The 26,909-nt window shown below is 40.5% G+C and overlaps 1 protein-coding gene across 2 annotated transcripts in view; it reads left to right on the top strand.

Annotated features, from left to right (window-relative positions):
• The window catches only part of MANBA (mannosidase beta), an 80,528-nt gene that overhangs the window by 6,120 nt on the left and 47,499 nt on the right, over nucleotides 1–26,909 (top strand). For both annotated transcript variants that reach the window (XM_089680536.1, XM_089680537.1), the window contains exons 2-6: nucleotides 193–284; nucleotides 10,659–10,764; nucleotides 12,420–12,587; nucleotides 14,886–15,009; nucleotides 23,290–23,465. In XM_089680536.1, coding sequence (XP_089536662.1) covers nucleotides 193–284; nucleotides 10,659–10,764; nucleotides 12,420–12,587; nucleotides 14,886–15,009; nucleotides 23,290–23,465 — 666 coding nt within the window. The remainder of the gene's footprint in view (nucleotides 1–192; nucleotides 285–10,658; nucleotides 10,765–12,419; nucleotides 12,588–14,885; nucleotides 15,010–23,289; nucleotides 23,466–26,909) is intronic.

Genomic DNA, 26,909 nt, shown 5'->3' on the forward strand with positions numbered 1-26,909 from the left:
TGATTTTGAGTTTATACTGTATGTACTTTAACTTAGATGGTAATGTGAGAGGGTGAAGAGAAAAGCAAGCTGTATGTTTTTGAACACTGTTACTATATATAACTAGATGGTGTACAATATAATGGAATCATTCCTTTACAATTGTAGTGTTGATGTGTTGTGCCAAGTAATTTGTTCTTTTACTTTTTTAAGGATCCTTACTTACGTTTCAATGATATTGCTTACAAATGGATTGCACATGAAGAATGGATCTACAGCAAGAAATTCACAATTCCTGAAATCAGGTACACTTTTTTTATACTGTGGTCTCCAAATTGTGCCCAGGAGCCATATGAGGCCCTTTGCCTCCTTTTATGTGGCCCTTGGGGCATTATTACCCCCATTGTCAACAACAGTGGGGCACAGTTCCTGCCATTGACACCAATAATAGGGCACTATTCCTCTCACTGACACCAGTGTTGGGTCACTTTTTCTCCCCCTGACACCAGTGATGGGTGATCCTGTGTACGGTTTAAAGCTGGTAAATTAATAAGACTAAAGGACAAGGAATGGAATTTAGTGGATAGAATAGATCCCATACTGCTATTTGCTTGAGGTTTGCTTTACAAGTGTGCATTAATACATTTCTTCAATATCACAATACAGCAACTATATAATTTTGCCTCAGCCTAGGCTGAGATTGATCTGTATACTGCAATTAGAAGTAGGCATTTCCGTGGTTCCTTTATCCCCAGTGATCAGATTGTTGCATTGTAGTAAGTCAAAAGGTGAGAGGCTACAGCAGAGGGCTGATCTGTGGTAGACAGTTGTGAACACAACCACGAACTGCCCAGACACCACGATTTACGTAATTATGCCACCCTCGAATGAACATCTTATCCCCTTCTGGAGAGAAAAGCAGATATGGGCATTGCCAAAGGGAGTACTGTGAACTGTTTAAAGCGGAGTTCCACTCGACCTATCAAAAAATAAGTCAGCAGCTACAAAAACTGTAGCTGCTGACTTTTAAAAAAAACAGCCACTTACCTGTCCCGCGGTGTGTTTCCTGCAGCTCGTTTCACCTGTATTCCAGGAGGCCGGCATCTTCATTGTGGGCACCCGGCTGTGATAGCTTGCAGCTTCACAGCTGGATACTAACTGCTCATGCGTGAGTAGCACTGCACTTCATGAATGGTCCTGTAGTCTTCTGGGACCTGTCACGTGTCCAAAAAGACTACAGGGAGGGAGGACACCTCTTTCGTTTCTGGTTGCCTAGGCGACCGGAAGTGGGAGCGGGCCCAAAGGGGCCAATCCTTAATGGGGAGCAGTCCTTAAAGCGGATCTTCCCCTTTTTGGGTGGAGCTCCGCTTTAAGTGGTTGTAAAGGCTAAAGGTTTTTTACCTTCATGCATTCGATGCATGAAGGTAAAAAACCTTGTGTGCATCAGCTCCCTCCATACTTACCTGAGCCGCATTGCGACCAGTGTTGTGAATGACAGCCTTGGCTGTGATGGGTTTCTGCCTCCTCATTGGCTGAGACAGCAAGCGGGAGCCATTGGCTCCCACTGCTGTCAATCACAGCCAGTCAGCCAATGAGGAGAGAGAGGGGACAGGGACAAGCTACGGTTCCATGTGTGAGTGGACACACTGATCAGCGGGTGCCCCCATAGTGGGGGCACCCAACAGACAGGAGGAGCCAGGAGAGCCTGTGGGTGACCCAAGAAGAGGAGGGTCCAGGCTGCTCTGTGCAAAACCACTGCACACAATAGATAAGTATAGACATGTTTTGTTATTTTACAATAAAAAAAATGAACCTTTTGGAATCGCTTTAAATACTGCCTATACTTAACTTGGTAAAAATGTACCTGATGTTAGATTGGCCATAATGAGTTTTTTTTTTCTTTAAACCAGTAAGTTGAAGGAAAGTGACTCTGTTACATTACCCACACACTCAATGTAGATGGGAGAATCCCTCCCACTGAGTCTTTGTATTCTGACAGCAGGGAGACTTCCCACGCCATCAGAATACACTGATCAGCACCACTGGCTATGGCCAATGTGTAAGCAGGTGCAGTTAGCTAGTCTACCACTAGGTGGCTCTGTTCTAGAATAGTGTGTGGTGACAGAAAATAGTGTAATCAGGTGCTAGGTCTCTTTTTAGCTAAAGCCCTCCTGTAGTGATGTCATGGTTGAGTCTTTGCCCATATACAGTATAAGCCTTAGGCTGTTGGGGCATCAGTCAATTACCCCACATCTATGCAGATGTAGTCACCTATTGCAGGGGCCCTGGACAATGCTGGAGGACAGGGTGAGAGAGTTCTGCACCCAGAAGAGCCAACTCTAGTCATCCTGTGTAGTGTATTTTTTTTTTTTTCTGTGTGTTCAGGAAACCACTGTAGGCTGAGCATTACTTTATTTGGGGATGGGGCATTCAGTTATTATGGGTGTGGCTCCACAAGAAGAAAAATTAGAAAATGTGCCACGTGGCGAAAAGTGGGCATGGTTTAAATTACGCTAAATATTGGGCATGGCGTAAACAGGGGTTTCTTAAATAGTCTGATATGACTTGCATCTGCATGAGATACGGACTACTCTCCCACCCCCAAAGAAAAGACTCCACCCCCCCATCACAGCCATCCCCATGGGATACAGACCACCCACTGCTGCTTAACCCCCCCTCCCAAAAAAAAAAACAAAAAACAAACAAACACAGGCCAAAAAAAGACACTCCACCATCACCGCCATTAGCCATCCGTGTGAGATACTACCACCCACTGCCATGCCCCCCCCCAAAAAAAATAAAAAAATAAAAAGGCTCCCATTAGCCCCCATTCAAACCACCCATTGCCACACTCCCCCAAGAAATTTAAAAAAAAAAAAAAAAAAAAAAAAAAAAGCTCCCATTAGCCCCCATGCAGACCATCCACCCTCACTACAGAAGAAAAAACAAAAACTCCAAGATTACTAGACCACAAGCCACAAAGACCCTCTCTAGATCAGATGAGCAGATAAGGGAGGCTTGACAAAGTGGATGGAGCAGGCAGTCACTGTCTGTCCCTGCGCCTCTCTGGTCCGGTCCAGTTCACCTTCTGCCCGAGACCAGCTCTGAGCAGGGCATCTGTTCAGGCTGTTGGCAACTAGGCTAAGGCTAGCCAGAGTCCTCTGAGTAAGTATTAATGACCCTGGGAAGGGGGGTGCTCTGTAAAGGGAAGATGGTTTAAAGTTTTACTAAACCCAGGATCCTGCATTCACTAGATCCCACAGTACACGAAACATGGAAATGCAATTATTTTAGTGAATATAAACTGCTAAATACCTTTTTCCCATCAGCAGTATATAGCACTCTTGTGACTTACAGTAGTCCAGTAGACTGGTTAATCTTGTAGGAGTTTTCATTCTCCTGACTGTCCTTTGAGGCTTCATGACCCCTCTGTGCAGAGGATTAACCCCTTAGGTTCCACAGTTAGTATAACCAGCCTGATGTACTTCATATACAAACTGAATTTACTGTTGTGGGTTTAGTAACACTTTAAGGATGAAGTGTTGTATGCTGCTTTCACATGTGACTGCTGCGGATCGCCCACTTTATGTGATTGGCAAAGTACTGTCAGGTGACCCCATTTAGTATGTCTATGTGATGTTACTTCAGAAGCTAGCAATTAGTCACATTAGTAAAGTGCAGCAACTATATTTCTCTTGTGTGGACATTTCTTTCATCGGAATATAAAGACTAATGAATGGGACTGTTATGGGAAGGGCTTTGGCAAGGAGGGGTCACATTGTGGCGGATGTTTAGAGCTTCAAGCAGGAGGAGTGTTGTTCTAGCAAGAAGGGGGCAGGGACTTGTATCAGTTGGAACCAAGCATCAGCTATTCCCAAACCCTCTTACAGGTGGCACTGATAGAGAGAATATTTTCCAACAGGCAGATCGACTTATGTACAACCAGCTTGCCCATACATAGATCGAAATTTTGACCCATGTATGCCTGGCTTTCAGTCCACTTTAATGATTATAATGTATCGTTGAGGAACAGTTCAGAATCCTTAACCGTCATTTTGAGAAAAATATAACCTTTCCTATTCCAACTCCCCATTTTCAGTTTCCTGCTTTTTTCCTCCGGGTTTTTTTTTTCTTTAATCCTGGTCTTAACTAATTTTGAAATTCCTAGAATGGAATGACGTATTAAGTGTAAAGCTTTCGTGGAAAGATTTAAAGACTGTATTTTGTTCCGGCCTTGACAGCAAAGTCTTTGCCATTTCTACTAACTGCATCTGTCAAGCGGTGATAATTTCTGTTCTTGTATCTGAGTTAGTCTCAGCAAATGCTTACGATTTAACTCCAGCAGATCAGAGATTGCAGCTATAATCTAGTAATTTTTTTTTTTTCTCATACTCGTGAAGTAAATGTCTGTATTGTATTTAACTTTCTATAGTCAAGAAGAGACGAAACTTAAAATGAGTGAGTATCTTTACTTAACCACTTTCCTGCCACCCTATAGCAGAAATACTGCTACAGGGCAGCAGGGGTGTGCAAAATCCTGTGTAAATATGTGATTTTGCACTTCCGGGTAGGGGGTGAGCGCCCTACCCGTGCTGCTATTCACGGCCTCAACTGCCAATCACTTGGCTCCCGGTGTTTACTCACCGACACCCGGTGCTCACAGAGTATTGCCAATAGGTCAGGAGAACTGTATGTAAACAATACAGTTCTCTCCCCTGTCCGCTTCAGCACACTGCTTTGTATGGCTCTACAACACCGTGTACTTACAGTTGAAAGCACAGACACAGCTTACTATGAAACAGCACACAGTTAACCCTTTGCTCGCCCCATGTTATCCCCTTCCTGCCCAGTGCCATTAGTAGGGGGTCAGTGCTTTTTATTAGCACTGATCACTGTATTGGTGTCACTGGGGATGTCAGTGACACCAAGTCATTTCCCCCCAGTGTTAGAATGTCTGCCGCAGTCATGCTATAAGTCGCTGATCGCTGCCATTACTAGTACAAAAAACTCCAAATATTCCAGTATATGTACCACCATTTGTAAACGCTATAACTTTCATGTGAACCAATTAATTTACATGTATTGGGATTTTTTTTTTTTTTTTTTTAGCAAAGACATGTAGCAGAATACATTTTGACCTAAATTTGACAAAATTTTACTTTTTTTCTTATTGGACATGTTTAATAGCAAAAAGTAAAATATATATTTTTCCGCACAATACATAAAAAAAAAACCACACAGGAGATCAAATACTACTGAAAGAAAGCTCTATTCATGGGGAAGAAAGGACATAAATTTCATTTGGGTGCAACATTGCATGACTGCGCAATTGTCAGTTAAAATAACGCAGCGCCGTATCACAAAAATTGGCCTGGTCAGGAAGTGGGGTAAATCCTCTGGAGGGCAAGTGGTTAAAATGTTGAAATCTAGTGACCGAGTTGTTCTTTTAAATGGGAGAGCTTTACACTGTTTGTAGAATTAAACTAGAGATATTGCAAAAAGGTTGTGATAAACCAGGGCAAGAGCAGACACTGGGATTGTAGTGAAACTACATATTTTGCTACAGACATTGATAGTTAAATTGCAAATACAGCAAACCGTAACTGTCAGAGAAAAGCAGTGATATTGCAACAATTTATTTTAAGGGCCCATTCACATTAGAAACTGCACATCTACATTGTGTTTTGTCTTTGCACAATAGCATGCTTCATGAGTTGCTGCGTGTTTACATGCAGTTGACGTGCATTTTTTTATCTGCATTTGTCCTTTTTGAGGTCACTTCGTTTTTATTTCCTTGGGCTTCTGTGTGCACTGTGATTCGTTGCAGTGTTTTGCATGTGTTTACATGTATTTGCATGCTTTTTTTTTTTTTCTGTTTTCTGTTGTTTTTGCTATACTGCAGTGCAATGGTGTGAACTAGGTCTATTGGGTAGCCTGGATTTTGGACTGTCTATGCAGTTTCGAGTGCAGTCAAAAATTATATCCAACTGCACCTTGTGTGAATGGGTCCTAACAGGCCAGTTCACCCCAAAGTAGTATTTCAGTAATAGTCAGAATCTGATGAAATGAGTTACCTTTTTGGCTTTGTATACTTTCAAAGCTGTCCATACACTATATACAATTTTATAGGATACTCTCATCTTTTTGGTCTTTCCACCACTGTTCCTGGCTGTGTTCCCCCTCTTGGATTTTGGGCTATTTTACCTTAGGGTGTTCCTACTCACCCTTTTTTTTCTATTGTCCTTGGTGTAAAAAGAAATAAATAGAAATTAAATATATCCAAAAGGGAGAGTGGCACATATCTCCTCCTCCCCTGCACCCAGTGGGAACTGGAGCACAAAGATCTCATCAAAAGACCCTGTGAAATGTAACTAACTGTTCTTTAAAGCAGAACTGGGATTCACCTGATTTAACCTTTTTGTAGTGGGTTTTACTTTATGGCTGGTTCACACAAGAACATGGTGCAGGAAAGCTGCATTCTGTGTCCGCTTCCTGCACCGCATTCAAAACTCACTACCTTTGCAATCTGCTGGTGGAGCCAATACATTGTTAACCTGTTCTCCCTCCACTCTATAGCAGTTTTACTGCTACAGGACTCCCTGTGCAAAATCACGCGTGTGTGTGTGTGTGTGTGTGTGTGTGTGTGTGTGTGTGTATGTATATATGTATATGTATATATATATATCTATCTATGCTCCCACCTTGTTCATCACTCACCAGATTCGGGCCAATGATGTTTGGCCTGGACCTGCTGATCGACTGTACCAAATCAGGGGTCTTCCTGTGCCTGTGTTTGCATAATTTCCTGTGCAATGTAATCTTCTCTCCCTGGTTGTTAATGTCATAGTTCAGATCAGTGCTTGCAGTTCCAGTGCGTTCCGAGTGCAGGAAAACAAAGTAGAACAGGCTGCATTTTTTTTCTATACAGAACTCTACTGGAAAGCGGTAGAACACACAGACCCCTATTTAAATTGAAGAAAAAGAGAGGGGGGAAAAATTAACTGGAATGCATAAACGCACTGCAACATGTAAAAACGCATAAAAAATGCACCGACCACATCAAAAACGTGCATGCAAAAACACATCTGGAGCGCATCTTGGACTGCATTTCTATAGTGTGAACCAGCCCTAAGTGAATATGAATGGGGGTGACTTTATCATTTTAAATTAGCTGCTGCACTTGTAGGACTTTAATGAGGAAAGTGATGGGGTCTTTATCTCTCTAGACATCCCTCTTCCGCCTGGCAGTAATAGGGTCATTGGTTCGAATCCCAACCAAGGCACAACCTGCCTGGAGTTTGCATGTTCTCCCTGTTCCTGCGTGGGTTTCCTCCGGGAACTCCAGTTTCCTCCCACACTCCAAAGACTTGCTGGTAGGTTAATTGGCTCCTGTCTAAATTTTCCCTAGTATGTGTATGTATGAATGTGAGTTAGGGACCTTAGATTTGTACACCCCTTGAGGGTTAGGAACTGATGTGAATGTACACTATGTATGTAAAGCGCTGTGTAAATTGATGGCGCTATAGAAGTACCAGTAATAAATGAATATGCACAACAATTTATTGCTGCCAACCCAAATTCAAACCATGCCAGACCATTTGCATGGAAACCTATCATGGTTTCTGAATTTAACTTTTTTATTGGGCCTAACCCTCAACGTGCATTACTAAAAAGAATGAGTTGCAGTTGTATTGGTCCTCAGACCCGATACATCATATGCCCGGGTTCTCTGCTGCCATGGCCAGGCATAGATATGAGAATATAATGCGATTTATGCATTTCAACGACAATACACTGTTGTTTTTGGGGTGACCCTGAATATGATAGGCTCCACAAAATTTGGCTCCTTGTAAACCACCTTAACCAAAAATTTGCAGATGTGTATACTCCCCAGCAAAACATCTGCATTGATAAGTCCCTCATTAATTTTTCTGGCCACTTGCTTTCAAACCGTTTCACCCCAGCAAGCATGTCAGATATGGGGTCAAAATGTGTAAGACCTGTGAGAGAGCAACAGGCTATATATGTAATTTCTGGATTTTCGAGGGAAAAGAGTCATGTGGAGCCCCCTGGATGCCCAACCTACGTGGGGAGCAGTGGCAAGATAGTTTGGGACTTTGTGTCGCCCTTTCTCCATATGGGGTACCACGTGGACAATTTTTCTACAAGCATGCCTCTGTTTAGACATTTGTACAATCTTGGAATTGGCGCATGTGGTACCTTGCGACCTAATTGCCGGCGCTTGCCCCAACTGCTTGTAACTACCCATCTTATAAAGCGGGAGAAAGCCTGCTTGAAAAATTAATTGCTCGCAGTGAAGTGAAAGGACAAACCGTCATATGCATTTTTAGCTAATTTGTAAGTATTCAGGTCCCTCTGGTGACCCTTGAAATTGGAACTACTTTATATATTACAAGATACCAATAGGTTGTTATATACTTGATGTTTTACCTTGCAGATATTATATATGCATCTATTCCTGAAGAAGTGAAGTACGAAACGTCACTAAACACTTGGAGATTTTGGATGCAATTTGAATGTAATTATGTATTGACATCTGGATTGTATATGGTCAATTGCACATCCAATTATGTATGAAATTCATTAATATTGTTTTAATACAAATCAGCTTGTTACCATTTTATCCTCTTTTTGTAAGCAATGAGAAGTTTACTCATTTATTAAAAATTAATGTTGGAAAGTAGTTATTCATTGGTCGTGTGTGCTGTGCCTCATTTAATGTCCCCAGACAAAATAAATTAGTTGTATGGATATATTAAGGGATGGAAGCATAGCACTTTGTGCATCGGGTCACATTCTATTTTTCCTTTTTGGAAAGTAGACACCCAAAACTAATTGCTGAGAGGCATGTTAAGTCAATAGAAGAATTTATTTATTTTTTTTTTTTTTTACCACAAGTTTTTGGAAAATGCCAAAAAAAAGATTGTGGTTTTTTTAAGTTGTCACTTAAATTATATATTGCTCACACATGCCATGGGTATATGTGGAATTACTCCCCAAAATACATTTTGCTATTTCTCTTGAGTATGGAGATACCACATGTGAGAGACTTTTTGGGCAGTCTAGCCATGTACAGGGCCTTGAAATCCAATAAGCACCTTCAGGATTTTAAAGGGCCTTTTCTCATTACACTTATTGACTACCAATCACATTTCAAGAGGCCCTGAATTATGAATTGATATGAAGTGTTGTATGTACAAGGGAAGTTGAGATGTATTGCACTTTATCGAGAATTATCATCAGTTTTTATCACTAATTGTGTTTTTATGTATTTACATGCATTCGTCTTTTTATTTTTATAATTTTCTTTGCACATTTTATCGTGAGTTTTACTCCTTTAGTTGCACTGCGTTGTGGTGTGTGTTTTTTTTTTTTTTTTTTTTTTTTTTTTTTTTTTTTTTTTTTTTTTCTACCCTTGTACTACATAGCTGATGGGAGATCTAAAGGACATTGTATAATCCGATAGTATAGGAAGGTAGTATTATGAGGGAGGTTTGGTCCAGAGTGGGTGAACACACCCTATCACATCCCCTTCTGTGATGGAACAAGGATGTGAAGGCTTCTGGGAAGTTCCCTACAGGAAGTTAATGCTGAGAGACCATCTACAGCACAGGTGTCAAACTGGCGCCCCTCCAGCTGTTGCCAAACTAAAAGTCCCATGAGGCATTGCAAGATTGACAGTTACATGCATGACTCCCAAAGGTGATGGGACTTGTAGTTTTGCAACAGCTGGAAGGCCACCAGTTTGACACCCCTGATCTACAGGAAATGTTGCGAGCTTAAAATCCATTTTAAACATTCAATTAAGCTGACAAAAAAGTAAACCTCTTGTGGATAAGGTAAATTAAAGAAAAGCACATTGGGATGGCTGGGCAAGAAATGGCTTTGGAAAACGCTTCTACTTATTATGAAAAGTGAAAATTCGCCAGAAAAGGTGAACTAATCCTTTAATGTTTGCCATACAATTACCCTTTGATCAGGAAATGGTTGACATTACTCTCATTTACTTTGGATGTTTTTTCTGGTTTGAGTATTGGTGTCACAGGGTCATAGGTGGGGGGTGCTTTAGGTTATGTACAAGAGGTTTGGTGTGAGTGGTCTAGATGCACAGAACATTTTCTGGTGACAACGTTCATCTTTAAACTTGGAGGAAGGTAACAAAATTGTTCCAAAAAATGTTAATTGCATACAATGGGTGTTTTTTTTTTTCCCGTTTTGTAATGTCTGTGAGCCATCTAGGGGTCCTGTATGTCTTTGGCACAACGCACTTTTAGTCCCCTTCCCTGTACTCGCTCTACCCCGTTATTCTGCTGTCCTAATTCTGTTTGTTACGTATCTGACCTTGCAGGTAACAGTTCTTGGCCATAGAGATTAGCTGCTAGGCCTGAGCACTGAATCATGGGAGGAGGTCACATGCTCCACCATAGCTGGAGTCAACGGGTATTATGTAGCAGCTCTGACAGAGTAGAGTGGTGTGGAAGCATGGGGAAGGTTAAATAGGTTAGGAGCTGGTATGCGGATCTTTGTTAGGAGGCATGTAATTGAGTAACAGCAATAACTAATTATTAGGAGGACTAATGTGGAAAGAAATTCATTTTAGGTGGAATTTTTTAAAAATTAAGTAATTTTTTGTCGTCCTTTTTGTTTTTGTTTTATAGACGTTGGCAGAAGATTGTTTTGGTTTGCGAAGGGATTGATACCATTTCTACAATTCTTTTCAATCATATTCCTGTTTTGAAAAGTCGAAACATGTTCCAAAGATATGTGAGTAGATAGCTTAAGTGTATTTCATGTTATGTTGAGGTTCGTGGATATTTTTCCTACATAGAAAAATGTATGTGCTTCACTCTAGGCAAGCTGTAACACTTCCAAACACAAAAGACAGGAAGCAACTCTCCATTAAAGTGGTAGTAAAGTTGTGGTTTTTTTTTTTTTGGTTTTTTTTCACTTGTACCTACAGGTATTCTTATAATAAGGCTTACCTGTAGGTACTGTAAATATCTCCTAAACCTGGACCGTTTAGGAGATATTTACTTGTGTAGAGCACTGGCGCATGCGCTCTGAAGGAACAGCATGCCCGTTTGTTCCTTCAATGCTGTGTGCTGTAAAAAGTGATTCCCGTGTGCATGGTGAGAGTGCTATTATCTCGGATCGGCCATTCAGGCAGCCGAAGCCTTCGAACCCAGAAGCAGGACTGGGTGAAGATGGAAGCCCTGTCAGCAGTGACAGTGCGCCCCTGGAGGGCTTTGTTTTTAAGGTAAGCTTGACATAACATGCTAGTATGCGATGCAAACTAGTACATTGTGACATTGTCTTGCAGGGGTTTTTTTGTCCTGTCTTTTTTTTTTTTTTTTCTTTTCTTTTTTAAGTCACGGTCTCGCTTTAAAAACCTTGTGTATATTAATTGACATATTTCATGAAGTATTTATTGAAGTATTTCAGTCTCTATTAATAAGGTCTGATGGAATGAAACGCGTTAGTGCTTGTGTGACAGGTGGATTGGCTTGTGCATGGAATACGTAGGTTTTAAATGGAGAGCCGTCTTCTCTATTTTGTGTTTGGTAACAGACTTTTATGGAGCAGCCAGCGATCACTGGAAGCTTGCACCCATTTTCAAAGGTATAAAGGGGTTGTAAGCCTACAGAGGGACTGGACTTTTTGCTGTACAAGATGTAACAGTGGCTAAAGCTTTTTTATATTAAGGGAAAAAAGAAAAGTCAACCTTTTTAAAGTGTGTTTCCACTTTGGCAATCAAAATGAAGATAACACCTACTTTATATTTTTTTTTTTTTACATGTTTCCATTCACATAGTATAACTTTAAATAAATATTTAAAAATACAGCTCTACCCTTTTTAAATGTTTACTGAAAACTGAAGGGGGCTGGGGAGTTAATGTGTACTCTAGTTAACCCTGTCTGAGCTGTGATGTCAGATCTCATTATCCATTGTAAATTGGATTTGTACATGGTCTGTCCTGACAAACATTCAAAAGTTAAGATTTAGAAAAAAAAAAGAATTTTTAGCTATGCAGAGTGAATGAAACACATACAAACATAGTGGGGAGGTAGAGATCTCATTGTTTACTGAAAAAGTCAAGCCCTTGATACAGCAAACGTACATAAACTTAAATTGTTGCCCCCTGTAGCTGTGTGCTGTTAGTCAGCAAGATTTGAATTTCTGCAAAGACACTTGCACATTCGATTATCAATTGCAATGTTTTTAAAACTGTAATTCTGTCAGCCTCTTAGTCTATCCATTCCTATATTTAATGTGCATGTTAAAATATCACTTTGAAGATTTTTTATTTTTTTTTTCCTGTTAATTTCATTTTGGCTTGTGTTATAAACTCTGCTTATGCCAAAAATTATATTTAAGTAACCCGATACTTCCATGACTAAAGCGTTTAATTTTTTTTCAGACAATTAATGTCACCAAATATGTACTAGAGACAAATTATATTGAGATTAAATTTGAGTCGCCTGTGGATTGGGCAAAAGAGAGAAGCATAAATCATCCTTATGTTATACCTCCTAACTGTCCTCCAGATGAACAGAAAGGAGAATGTCATGTTAACTTTATAAGGAAGGTAAGTAAGAAATCTGAAAGGTGTTGGCTTGTAAGCAACTGAAATATCCTATTTGGTCTGTCCCTGAATTAAGCTCATCTGATATTAACAGTATTTATTATTAATAATGTTTTATTAGTGCTAGAGGAAGCAAAGGTTTTATTTCATTACAAAAGAAAGGAAAATCACTAACAAGTACATAAATCTGAAAGCTGTTCCAGAATAGAGTAAGAGAGCAAAGATAATACATTACCTAGAAATTCCATCCTTAAGTTTTGGTATCTTGGCTGGGTTCGGAGAAAGGGAGAAAACTGTCAGATTGCCCTTTTCATAATACACAAGCATACTAAATACATACCTAAATTGACACCCCTCATCCATGTTTTGATCCTGCCCTTGGATCTTGGTCTCCTATCCAATCATCATTTTTCCTAGAATTCTGCCACAATCGCTGACCTCCCCCCAGCAAATGGCGCCATTACACTGCAGGCAAACTTTCTGCTATAGGTCATTCTCCACAGCCACAGACTGTTGTCTGATCTCTCAGTGATGGCAGCTCATAAGATGTTAATTTCCAAATAGTGGCTATCCAGAAATGTCTGATGTAAATACAGAAGATTTTGCACAGTCCAACAGCAATTTATTTTATTGCAGTGTTGTTAAGCATTAGTTTGTAAACTTCAGTTTTGTATTTAAAATGTTTTTCCCTAAATACATTTTTTTTTTTTTGTGTATTTTATAAATCCTAGTCTTATCATTTGCATGTACTTCTTCTATTTGACATATCTGGTTGACCCAGTCATCTTTCTTCCTTGTTCTAAACTGACTGCACAAAGCACAGGAGCTGATCTGTGTTAGCGTGGTCAGTTTTCATCCTTTGGCTGGTCATTCAGACAGAGCTACAGGACACTGTGCAGACACACAACTAGCCTGTATTAGGTGGTTTGTTTAGCCACCATGCCTCATGGCCAATGACAACCTGGCACACTTGCCCTCCTGATCACAGCTTGCTTCTTGAACATGCCCCTTCTCAAGCACAGCCTCATATCTTGCCTCAGACCGAACAGACTATGGAATACAGGTACATGGTGTGTCAGCACAGGGTCCTGTAACCCCACCCCCTGCTGTCAGTAAAAAGAGATGCATGGTCACATGACAGAACTTTTAATCTTGTTAAGGTAAGAGGGATCATTTCTGAAATTAGGAAAAAGCAGTTATGGTGCCTGAGTAGTTATAACTGTATTAAACTACTGAATAACTGTATTCTAAACTACTTTAAGGCAAAACCTCCTATAGTTGCCCTTTGAATTATGTCCGTTAACAGTAATTAATTTAATATTTTAAGCAAATTTACATGCTTTTAAGGGGCAAAATCTACCAGATGACTGGCTCTAATTTTCAACAGCATTCATCTTGCATCTGCCAATGTCTTATATTCTGAATGGCTATTTATTCAAGCTTGCATGTTTTCAGGTACTTGTCAACAGTGGCCTCTGACATCCTGGCTACCATGAGCCCTGTCATATTCATGACCATTTCCCAGCACACAATGTCCCATGTTGAGTACTGGTATCTCCCTGTATGCCAGGTTAGAGTTGACTTTAATTACTGGTAGTCTCCTAATCTGTAAACTGGTGGCAATCTGTCACAGCCATAGTGACAAGCTCATAAAGTGGCTGTAGTAAGAACTACCTGAATTTGTTGCACATGTCAGATAATGTTCTGGAAACTGCTGAAAATGCCGTGTGTGTGTTATACACGTGTGCTCAGAAGTTTGCATACCCTGGCAGAAATTAAGAAATATTGGTGTGGCATTTATATTGAAAATCTGACTGATCGTGTCAAAAAGCGGTCTTTTTATTTAAGGATAGTGATAAAATGAAGCAGTTTTATTATCACATAGTTGTTTGGCTCCTAATCCTAATGATGACCAAAATTGCCCAAATGGCCCCGATCAAAAGTTTAAATACCCTGGAATGTCTGGCTTTGGTGCAGACACACAAGATGACACATACAGGTTAAAATGACAAGTAAAAGTTAATTTCCCACACTTGTGTAGTTAGTGTCTGTGTATAAATGGTCAATTCGTTTTTTTTTTTGTCACGTGGATATACTGAGCAGTCAAATTTTTTTTATATCTATGCCAATATTTCCCGATTTCTGCCAGGGTATGCAAACGTTTGGGCACAACTGTATGTGTCTGTCTAATCTTTTCTAAATCTGGTTTGTGATTGTCAGTTTTATCTGCACTCCAATTTTGAAATATTTTTCATAAAGTATATTATCTTGAGCTTTATTTCTTATATTTTAATGTTCTAGGCTCAGTGTTCATTCAGCTGGGACTGGGGTCCTTCTTTCCCTACACAAGGCATCTGGAGAGATATTAGGATTGAAGTCTATAATCTTGTCAACATGGATTCTATTTCTTACATGACAGTCTTTGGTAAGTGTTTTGTTTTTTGTTTTTTTTCTTCAGGGATGGACATATACCAGCAGAATTCAATATTCAGAGAACATGCCTATCTACTGAGAGTTTAAACTTTTTGGATAGGGCAGTGGATGCCTTATTATAACAATCATACCTCTGACAGCGGCCATTACTTTAGCAAATGGCCAAAAATCAGCCTTTATCTTATCTGCCTGACTGTCTATCTCTCTGAAGTTACAGGACTACAAGCCAAGTGAAGTCAATATTCATCTACTGCATAACAGTTTGGAAGCCCCAAATGCCGAAGCATGCAGTTGTGCTAACATTTGTTCTAATCATTTGAAGTGCACAGCATGTACATATGTATAGTCCACCTGTCCTAAATACCAAGTACATTAGCCAATGGGTGGACTATCTTGGTTATTGGGCATTATACAGCAAGATCCTTGATGACCAGCCTGCCCATTTAGCATTATTCACAGGAGTAGACAATCTACACATTTGTTTAGAGTTGCAGTTTGAGCAATTCTATATTGTTTTGCATTTTAGATCCGAAAATGTAGTTTTAATAGCTTGCTAAGGCTCCTGATTAAATCCATCTCCCATAAGGCTTCCTATAAAAAGTAATTTCAGGGAAAATACCCTTCTTTTTGCTTTTATGGTAGGTTAAAGCTCCAGTCCCTTTACCAGCTAGGTTTTTATAGGTTAACTCACCAATTCTAACAAGACTACTATGCCCAGTCTGTTGGAAGTCAATAGGATGAAACAATTCCATTCACAGGTCAGTATTCTAAGTCAGTCGTAAGCCCTGAAGTAGCTCATATCGGGAGGCCCACTTATACTCAGCATTTTTTTTTTTTTTAAAGCCTTGTAATAAGTTGCTTATTGTGGTATCATCTGTATGATGATTATTATTATACAGGGCTTGTTTAGCACTGAAAGTTTGCTCAGCACTTTACATTATGGAGGGAGACAGTACAGTAACAATACAGTTCAATACAAGAGGGATTAGAGGGCCCTGCTTCTTGGAGCTTACAATCTAGGAGGGAGGGGATAGTGATACAAAAGGTAATTGGCTGTGGGGGATGGAGTGGTAGGAAGAGTAGAGAATTCCAGTATTAGCTGGGGTCGGGGTAGACTTCCCTGAAGAGATGGGTTTTCAGAGTGTGCCTAAAAGTGAGCAGAGTAGGCGATAGCCTGATAGATTGGGGTAGGGAGTTCCAGAGGATGGGGGAAGCCCTTGAGAAATCCTGGAGATGAGCATGGGAGGAGGAGACAAGGGAGCTAGAGAGTAGGAGGTTTTGCGAGGAGCGGAGAGTATGGTTTGGGTGGTATTTAGAGAACAGGTCGGTGATGTAATTAGGGGCAGTGTTATGAATGGCTTTATACGTCAGTGTTAGCGTTTTGAATTTTATCCATTGGGCAATTGGAAGCCAGTGGAGGGATTGGCAGAGAGGGGTGGCAGATACAGAGCGGTTAGTAAGGTGAATGAGTCTGGCAGCAGCATTCATGATGATGAACTGGAGTGGGGATAGCCTGCGATGAGGTAGACCAGTGAGTAGGGAGTTACAGTAGTCAAGGCGTGATATAATAAGGGAGTGAATGAGTTGCTTAGTGATTTTCCGAGGTTAGGAACGGTCGTATCTTGGAGATGTTGCGGAGGTGAAGTCTACATGAGTTTGTCAGAGATTGGACCTGGGGCTGAAAGGACAGATTGGAGTCTAGGATTACACCTAGTACCCTGGCGTGAGGGGTGGGACTGATGATAGTGTTGTTGATCTTGATGGAGAAGTCGGGGGGCACAGGCTGGGGGGAATACTAGGAGCTCAGTTTTGGAAAGGTTGATTTGGAAAGGTTGAGCTCAGTTTTGGAAAGGTTGATTATCTAAATATACACCTGGCTGGCACATATGGTAAATTTAAGAATAATATTAACTCTGTTGCCATGTTTTTAAGATGATTCTTTTATTGTTATATCTGTTCACAATATCTTCACATGATACAATACAGGTGAAACTCAAAAAAATTAGAATATGGTGCAAAACTTAATTTATTTCAGTAATGCAACTTAAAAGGTGAAACTAATATATGAGATAGACTCATTACATGCAAAGCAAGATAGTTCAAGCCGTGATTTGTGATAATTGTGATGATTATGGCTTACAGCTCATGAAAACCCCAAATCCACAATCTCAGAAAATTAGAATATTGTGAAAAGGTGCAATATTCTAGGCTCCAAGTGTCCCACTCTATTCAGCTAATTAAGCCATAACACCTGCAAAGGGTTCCTGAGCTTTTAAATGGTCTCTCAGTCTGGTTCAGTAGGAATCACAATCATGGGAAAGACTGCTGACCTGAGAGTTGTGCAGAAAACCATCATTGACACCTCAAGGAAAGCCTCAAAAGGTAATTGCAAAAGAAGTTGGATGTTCCCAAAGTGCTGTATCAAAGCACATTAATAGAAAGAAAGTTATGTGGAAAGGAAAAGTGTGGAAGAAAAAGGTGCACAAGCAGCAGGGATGACCGCAGCCTGGAGAGGATTGTCAGGAAAAGGCCATTCAAAAGTGTTGGGGACTTTCACAAGGAGTGGACTGAGGCTGGAGTCAGTGCATCAAGAGCCACCACACACAGACGGATCCTGGACATGGGCTTCAAATGTTGTATTCCTCTTGTCAAGCCGCTCCTGAACAACAAACAACATCAGAAGTGTCTTACCTGGGCTAAAGAAAAACAGATCTGGTCTGTTGCCCAGTGGTTCAAAGTCCTCTTTTCTGATGAGAGCAACTTTTGCATCTCATTTGGAAACCAAGGACCCAGAGTATGGAGGAAGAATGGAGAGGCACACACTGCAAGATGCTTGAAGTCCAGTGTGAAGTTTCCACAGTCTGTGTTGATTTGGGGAGCCATGTCATCTGCTGGTGTTGGTCCACTGTGCTTCATTAAGTCCAGGGTCAACGCAGCCGTCTACCAGGAGATTTTGGAGCACTTCATGCTTCCTTCTGCAGACGAGCTTTATGGGGATGCTGACTTCATTTTCCAGCAGGACAAGGCACCTGCCCACACTGCCAAAAGCACCAAAACCTGGTTCAATGACCGTGGGATTACTGTGCTTGATTGGCCAGCAAACTCGCCTGACCTGAACCCCATAGAGAATCTATGGGGCATTGCCAAGAGAAAGATGAGACATGAGACCGAACAATGCAGAAGAGCTGAAGGCTGCTACTGAAGCATCCTGGTCTTCCATAACACCTCAGCAGTGCCACAAGCTGATAGCTCCCATGCCACGCCGCATTGAGGCAGTAATTGCTGAAAAAGGGACCCAAACCAAGTACTGAGTACATATGCATGCTTATACTTTTCAGAGGTCCGATCTTGTTCTATGTACAATCCTTGTTTTATTGATTGCATGTAATATTCTAAGTTTCCGAGATTGTGGATTTGGGGTTTTCATGAGCTCTAAGCCATAATCCTCACAATTATGACAAATCACGGCTTGAACTATCTTGCTTTGCATGTAATGAGTCTATCTCATATATTAGTTGTACCTTTTAAGTTATAAAAGGTTAGAAATAAATGAACATTTGCATGCTATTCTAATTTTTCAAGTTTCACCTGTATAATGTTCTCTCCTTGGTGCACAACTGTTTGCCCCCTGTGCCACAGTCGACCAGCCTCCAACTAGAAGATAGGGTTTTAGAATCTGATTGTAAATCAAGAGCAAACAATGGTAAAATTTTAATGCAAATGATAAAATGTACTATCCAAATAGTCTAACTAACAAAATGGTAGAGCTAGAACTTCTGTTTCCTAAGGAACACTTTGACTTGGTTAGGAGTATCAGAAACCTGATTAGGCAACTGACATGCCTGGGCTGTTAATATCTAGGGGACAGGATTAATAGAAAAGGTGATGTAGTATGCCTGTATGTTAGGAGTGATTTGGAAGTGAGTAGAAGTATTGATTTTACTATTGCGAGTGCAAAGCCATTCATAAGAGTGCAGCAAAGTGCACTAAACTGCACTTTGAGCAAAGACTTGTCAGTTCTTGAACTTATTGCAGGACAGTTTCATGGTCAAATGGTGGAAGCTCCAATTACAATTAAAAATGATCTGCTGGATCAATTGGTTTCAAATAACACAGGGATTGTTACAGATGTGCAAATGTTAGAGACAATTTGAGTAATAGTGATCATATGGTAATTTATATTTGTAATTATATTTATATATGGTTTGAAGAAAGAGAGACAGGTTGGTACGAAAAGTACAATACATTTTTAAACGGCCAACTTCACTAAGCAGCACTTTTTACTACAAGTGGAAGTGTGGGTTTTTTTGTTTTTGTTTTTTTAAGGACAAACTGTATTTACCTGTGTATTCCAATAGGCAACACAGAATATAAATATAAACTTTGGTGGCTCATTTTTAGTGGAACAAAAAGTGAATTCATGGGATTATGTGACTTAGAGGAAAAAAAAGGAATGCACTTGTCATTTCAGAGCTACAAGACTTGCAATAAGAGCTGCAAAAAAAAAGAAATCCGGGCAGCTAATCTAGAATATGAAAAACTCCTTGCGCCTGAACAAGCACTTTGTAATAACCCCTTTTTACATTGATCTTTGTGAAGAGACTTTACCTTTGATCTGCACTCCAAGAGTGAGCCATGATACAAATTATGCCTACCCTATATTTGTAATGCGGTATTATATTGTTGAATATTTGATTATACACTGTTACGATACACAACCCCACCATGCTACAATACCGTGACATTTATACCCACTGATGTGCTTTTAGGGAACGTTCTTCTAGGGAATGCCTCTCTGGTACACTGGATCCTCCCATTTTTGTCTACCATCCCCAGTGTGGAATAAGACTAATTGAGCTACTGCATGTCATTCATCTACATTGTGATTACTCCCCATACCTTCGCCCATCCCATAATCCGCTAAACTCTCCCTACAGCATTATGATGATTTCTCCTTACCTCCGTGTGTTGTTGCTACCTTTTTACCTGATCCCAAGACACCCATATTTACTTATATAAATTAGGTGCTGGGACGTCCTTGGAACTCGCCCATGACCCCCCACAGTGGACTCCCTTGAGTTCATATTGGCTACATCTTTTTCTGTAAATATGGTGCACCCTTTTGACCTTTTTAGTAATAAATCCTATTATCTGAAAAGTGTTGAACTGTTTCTAAAGCTCTTTAATGCAAACTAAGAATCCCTGTCTCTGAAGAGCGCTACTGTGTGTGTTTAAACCTCTGTATATCCCTGCCTGCGGTAACAGTGGTATACAGACGATTATTCAAACATTATAGTGTTATTGCTAATATTGCCGAGTTTCCTCTTTCTCTGTACAAAAAGGAGGTGGTGGCAGTGTGAAGGGTTAATTGTGTAATTAACCTGACCCAGTAACAATCACTCTCAGGCTGCAGGTACACAGATTATGGTCCATTAGTTGGAAAATCTTTGTGCAGGGTGCAGCTGAGCGTGGTATTGTAATGCACGTGACAGCGCGGTCTTAGATTGGCTAGTCCTTTGGTCACGAGTTGGTGAGAAGGGCTGGGGGTCTGACGCCGCAATCGTCACAATGGCCAACCCTAAACTTGACGCCATGGATGTATAGGCAACTCCACCACTTCATACATAGCCCGTCACGTCCAAAAGAGCATACCAGACCCCTTACCACATTTTAGAAACTCTGCTCCACAGATTCCCCACAGAGACATGTGATCTCCAAACTATACACTTGCTTGGAAAACCTCAATGAAAGCACGTTTAGAAAGGCTTGCATAGCCTGGAGTAATGACCTACAACTGCACCTAGCCCCCAACGATTGGGACCATGTGTATGGCCATATACACAAAGGTTCCATGTGTGTTTTGACCCAGGAAAATAATTATAAACTGTACTCAAGATGGTATAGAGTTCCATCTCTACTCCACAGATTTGATCCTAACATTCCCGACTCTTGTTGGAGATGTCACCAAGCGACTGGTACACCTCTACACATATGGTGGGACTGCTCAATGATCCAACCATTCTGGGGAAAAATAGTGTCAATAATTGCTCAAGTAACAACCTACTCCCTAGTTCTATCTCCTGTGCAATTCTTACTCTATAATTTCTCACTCCCCTATAAGACATATTGCAAATCACTCGCCATGCATATGGTAAATGCGGCCAAACAATGTATTCCAATTCACTGGCGCTCAACACATATCCCCTCAATTCGAGAATGGTTGTCACGTGTAAACAAAATTGCCGCCATGGAGGAACTCGTCTCTGTAGGAAAAGATTGCCCCGAGAAATTCAGGAAGACGTGGGTATGTTGGAGTCACTTCCAAACCACTTATCACCTACTGCTGCTTGACTCCTCCCCTTCCCCCACTTAAACATAATGTGATGACCAATAGGAATAAATAACTTTTTCTCGAGTTTCATCCATATAATGTATACCTTACCTGACTGAGACTGAATATTGCGACCCAAATATCACGGAAACTGACCTTCATATTGGACTACTACACACACCTACCTAGATTGCCATATGAGACATCCCATTCTTTCTCGAATTATCTTAACCGGTTTGACCTGGAGTAGTTGCAGCTGCTTCCACCCCCCCCCCCCCCCCTTCTTCTTCTTTTTTTTTTTTTTTTTTTTTTTCTCCTTCTCTTCCATCTCTCTCTTCTCTCCTTCCTACCTTCCTCTCTCTCCCTCTCTTTATCCCGCTTCGCCATATCCTACATTCTTAACATTACCTTCTCATTTCTCTGAGTTCAAATGAACCTAGAATACTAGCAGACCTACAGGTACAATTGCAGCTCCTCAGCCTCTGCCCCTTAGGGGTGGACATCCTATTATCTAATGTTCTCACCATCCTCTCACTTTGTACTACGTTACATTTGTTATTTAAAGGGGCTCATATGAGGTTTGGCTGATGTCTATACCCATCTGATCTGTTCATTTTACTGTATGTCAATCCTGGTTTGGAGCATTTTCTCTTCTGTTTTACTTGTTTATGTCCTCTTGAATCAAGCAATGTTAATTAATGACATTATATATGTTCCAGATTTGTGCCCCGTCAGAGATATGAGCATTTACTGAGCTCTTATCTATGATCTGAAAAGTAACCTTTATTTGTTTGACATTATATTTAAATGATGACGTGCATAAACTGTGCCACGTTGCAGACGATATCCTTGTGGTCATAACAAACTCCTACTACTTTAACTTACAAAAACAACTGAACAACTTTCAATCTATATCTGATAATATCTTGATATAATCTATATCAAAACAAACTTTTCTTTCCCCTGGGAATATACCTCATTATCCTATTTAGGTGTCCATCTTATAAGTCTCTATAAGCTGCAATCTACTCTTGTTATTTTTTGAATTTTACATATTTGTATATAGTACCTTAAACGTCTTTATACTGTGACTGTTCTTACTCCTCATTTGTAACCCCAACAGTTTTTTTTTTTTTTTTTATGTCCTTTGTAAAAATGTATTTGAAAAAATAAAAAATCAATTTAGGTGTTTGTTGATGATACCAAATTATGCAAAGTCATTGTTGCAGGAGGTTCTAGATAAAATAGTGGGTGGGCAGCTATATGGCAGATGAGGTTAATATTAAAATATAAGGTTATGCACAGGGTTGCTACAAATATGCATGCAACATACTTTTTGGGGGGTCTGCTTTTTGTAAATCTGATAGAAAATAATTTGGGGTTATAATACATCAGCCTTAGCAACAGCATGCAAAGCCAGCAGAATTGTCCCCTTACATTAGTAGTCATTGTGGGTGAGGGGTTAATCTATAATTGACCATTACTCAAGGACCGATAGGAGCCTCTGGGGGAACTCTAGGGTTCCAACTTACCCTAGCTGAGAGTCTGGAACTATGTTCTCAAGAAAAACATTTAGAAATCTTCCTCAGCATAATATACAGGGTTAAAGGAATTCTGACATTGTTAGAAGATTGATCCAGGGATTTGTCCAATTTTCAGTATGGGGTCAAGAAGGATTTTTTAATTTTTACCTTCTTTCAGCAAACTGCCCTATGCATGTAGATTATTATGATTTTTTATAGTATTTTTTTTTACTTTAAACTTGATGGATATGTGTCTTTTTTAACATTATCAGCCTTGTAAGCTATGGGCTTTGATAGTAGGCAGCTGGTAGTTCTTTGTTGTTTTGTAGCCAACGTCTGACTATTTGGCTGAAACAGTTCTGGTTTTCTCTGCCCTGCATCATGTTGAAATGCTTTTTGTATAACCTGTGCTTTACAGATAATACCACATCACAATGGATGATTATTATTGAGCCTGTGTTTGATGTTCTTGCTAAAAAACCTCTTCAAGGATATGTGACAATCAAGGTGCCGGACCTTCATATTGATCAGTCAATTTATGTAATGTTAGCTCCCGGACAGCAAACGTATGAACAGGTGCTAAAAATCAGTGAGGTAAGCAAGTCATGAGGTTGGCATTCTTTCTATACTTTCAGGAAAAATGGTGCAAGGTGTTTGTGTACATACGTATCCCAACTGCTGGAAAACCTTGTCTCCATATACACTCACCGGCCTCTTAATTAAATACACCTGTTCAATTGCTTGGTAACACAAATTGCTAATCAGTCAATCACATGGCAGCATCTCAATGCATTTGGGCATCTAGACATGAAGACAACTTGCTGAAGTTCAAACTGAGCATCAGAACAGGGAAGAAAAGGGATTTAAGTGACTTTGAACGTGGCATGGTTGAAAAATTCAGACCAGCCCGTCTGGTATCAACAAAAACTGCTGATCTACTGGGATTTTCACATACAACCATCTCTAGGGTTTACAGAGAATGGTCTGGTCTGAAAATATCCAGTGAGCAGCAGTTGTGTGGATGAACATGTCTTGTTGATGTCAGAGGAGAATGGGCAGACTGGTTCAAGATGATAGAAATGCAGCAGTAACTCAAATAACCACTCGTTACAACCAAGGTGTGTTCAGAGATGTTGTTCTGCATACAACACGTTGAAGCAGATGGGCTATAGAAGCAGAAAACTACACCGGGTGCTACTCCTGTCAGCTAAGAACAGGAAATGGCAGCTACAATTTACACAGGCTCACTAAAAATTGTACAATAGAAGATTGGAAAAATGTTTCCAGGGCTGATGAGTCTTGAGTTCAGCTGCAACATTCAGATTGTAGGGTCAGAATTTGGCGAAAACAAAAATCTTCTATTTTGCTTGAGGTGATTGTAGCCGTATTAGTGCATTTGCGGCAGAAACAATTGAGTACTGTCCGTGATACTTTTTTTTTTTTTTTTATTTGCACTAACAAACAATTTTGAGGACAAGCTTTCGGGGAATGTCCCCTTCTTCAGGTCTAAGCAGTACTGATCACAAAGGTATAGCAGAATGTTAGAAGAGATGTAAAAAAGAAAAAGAAAACAGAGATAAGACACAGCAAAAGCAAAGTCTGGGGGGGGGGGGGGGGGAAGACAACACTCAGAGGCAGTCATGCTTGAGGTGATAAAACTGTTGGATAATGATTGAGGAATCCCATGTCCAAATTAAGGCCGTTCTCTTGTGTCAAATAGAATTATCATTCTTAGTTCAAAAGTTTTTCTTTCCTGAATGGATTTGAAATTTCCTTTTTAAGAACTAAAATATTGAGGTCTCCCATTGTGTGGTCCGGTTGTGCGAAATTGTGTTCCACAGGTGTGCAAAAGTCATCTTCTTTATGTTCCTTGATGGTATGTCTGTGCAAATTCATCCTTGTTTGCAGCTTCTGTCCTGTTTCGCCAACATAAGATCCTTTGTTACATTTCCTGCACTGGATAAGGTACACAACATTACTGGAAGTGCAGCTGTATGAATCGGAGATATTAAAGATCCCTTTCGAGTGTCTGACACTTTTTGATGGATTGATTAGGTTGCACAGTTTGCAGCGTTTTTTATTGCAGGGTTTGCTTCCATTATTTGTGACATCTTGATCAGAAGGAAGTTTCCTACTGATTCGTTTATTTCTGAGGTTGGGGGGTTGTCTGAAGGCCAGTACAGTATTGGTGGTTGCTGGAATATTTCTTTCAGAGTTCCATCCTCTTATGATGGGTTGTAAATCTTTGATTATTTATTTTTCTTAGTCCTTCTAGTGCTGGGTTGTATGTGGTTACTAAAGGTACACGGTGTTTTGTTTTGTTTTTTTTCTCTTTGCACTGAAGTAGATTTTCCCTTCGGGTCCTCAAGGCTGTGCTATGCTGTTGTTGATAGTTTTGTCCTTGTAACCTTTCTTATGGAAGGAGTATGCTAGTGTCCCGAGATGTGTATCTCTGTCTCTTGGGTCAGAACATATTCGGTGGGATCTAATGGCCTGACTGTGTATGATGGCACGTTTTGTGTGTTGGGGGGTGGAAGCTGGAACTGTGCAGGTAGTTGCAGCTGTCAGTGGGTTTCCTGTATATTGAGGTGTGAAGCGTATCATCCCTGATGTATACTGTGGTGTCTAGGAATTTGTGGTTTGGTGAGGATAAGGATCTGTGACATGCAGCTAATCCATCCATGTGAGGGATATTACTATACAGGGATACTACATCCATAGTCACTATATGTTCTGACCCAAGAGACAGAGATAAACATCTCGGGACACTAGCAGACTCCTTCCATAAGAAAGGTTAAAAGGACAAAACTATCAACACCAGCATAAATACAGCCTTGAGAACCCGAAGGGAAAATCTACTTCAGTACAAAGAGAAAAAAACAAAACAAAAAACAACCGTGTACCTTTAGTAACCACATACAACCCAGCACTAGAAGGAATAAGAAAAATAAATAATCAAAGATTTACAACCCATCATAAGAGGATGGAACTCTGAAAGAAATATTCCAGCAACCACCAATACTGTAAAGGAAATTTCAAATCCATTCAGGAAAGAAAAACTTTTGAACGAAGAATGATAATTCTATTTGACACAAGAGATAACGGCCTGAATTTGGACATGGGATTCCTCATCATTATCCAACAGTTTTTATCACCTCAAGCATCACTGCCTCTGTGAGTGTTGCCTCCCCCCCCAGACTTTGCTTTTGCTGTGTCTTATCTCTGTGTTCTTTTTTTTTTTTTTTTTTTTTTTTTTTTTTACATCTCTTCTAACATTCTGCTATACCTTTTTGTGATCAGTACTGCTTGGACCTGAAGAAGGGGACACTCCCCAAAAGCTTGTCCTCAAAATTGTTGGTGCCAATAAAAGAAGTATCACGGACAGTCCTCAATTGTTTCTGTGAAAACAAAAAAGCATGGATCCATCCTGCAGTTCAGGCTGGTGGTGGTGTAATGGTGTGGGGGATAATTTCTTGGCACACTTTAGGCCCCTTAGTACCAGTGAGTATTGTTTAACCACCTTCCGTCCGCCCTATAGTACAATGACGGGCGCAAGGTGGTTCTCTTGTTCTGATAGGCCGTCATATGACGTCCTTCCATTCTCACCACGCATGCGCGGCTCAGGGAGCGCGCAGCGCGGCGATCGCCGGTGCACTGTGTCCCTAGGACACAGCGGATCACGGAAAGAGCCGAAGATCACAGCTGATCACATGTAAACATGGAAATGCCGGTTATCGGCTTTCCACGGAGGGGACATGTACACTGATGATCAGTGTGCCCTGATGATCAGTGTGGCCCCAGAAGTGCCACCTGTCAGTGTCCATCAGTCCCAGCAGTCAGTGCTCATCAGTGCCACGTGTCAGTGCCACATCAATGCTACATATCCGTGCATACCAGTGCACATCAATGCCACATATCAGTGCCCATCTGAGCTGCCTTTCAATGTCACCCGTTAGTGCCAGTCAGTGCTGCCTAACAGTGCCAGTCAGTGCCGCCAGTCAGTGCCATATATCAGTGTCATGTATCAGTGCTCATCAG

The sequence above is a fragment of the Staurois parvus genome, unplaced genomic scaffold, assembly GCF_062004578.1.
Source record: "Staurois parvus isolate SC_StPar_1 unplaced genomic scaffold, SC_StPar_1.0 ptg000244l, whole genome shotgun sequence".
NCBI classification, from domain to species: Eukaryota; Metazoa; Chordata; class Amphibia; order Anura; family Ranidae; genus Staurois; species Staurois parvus.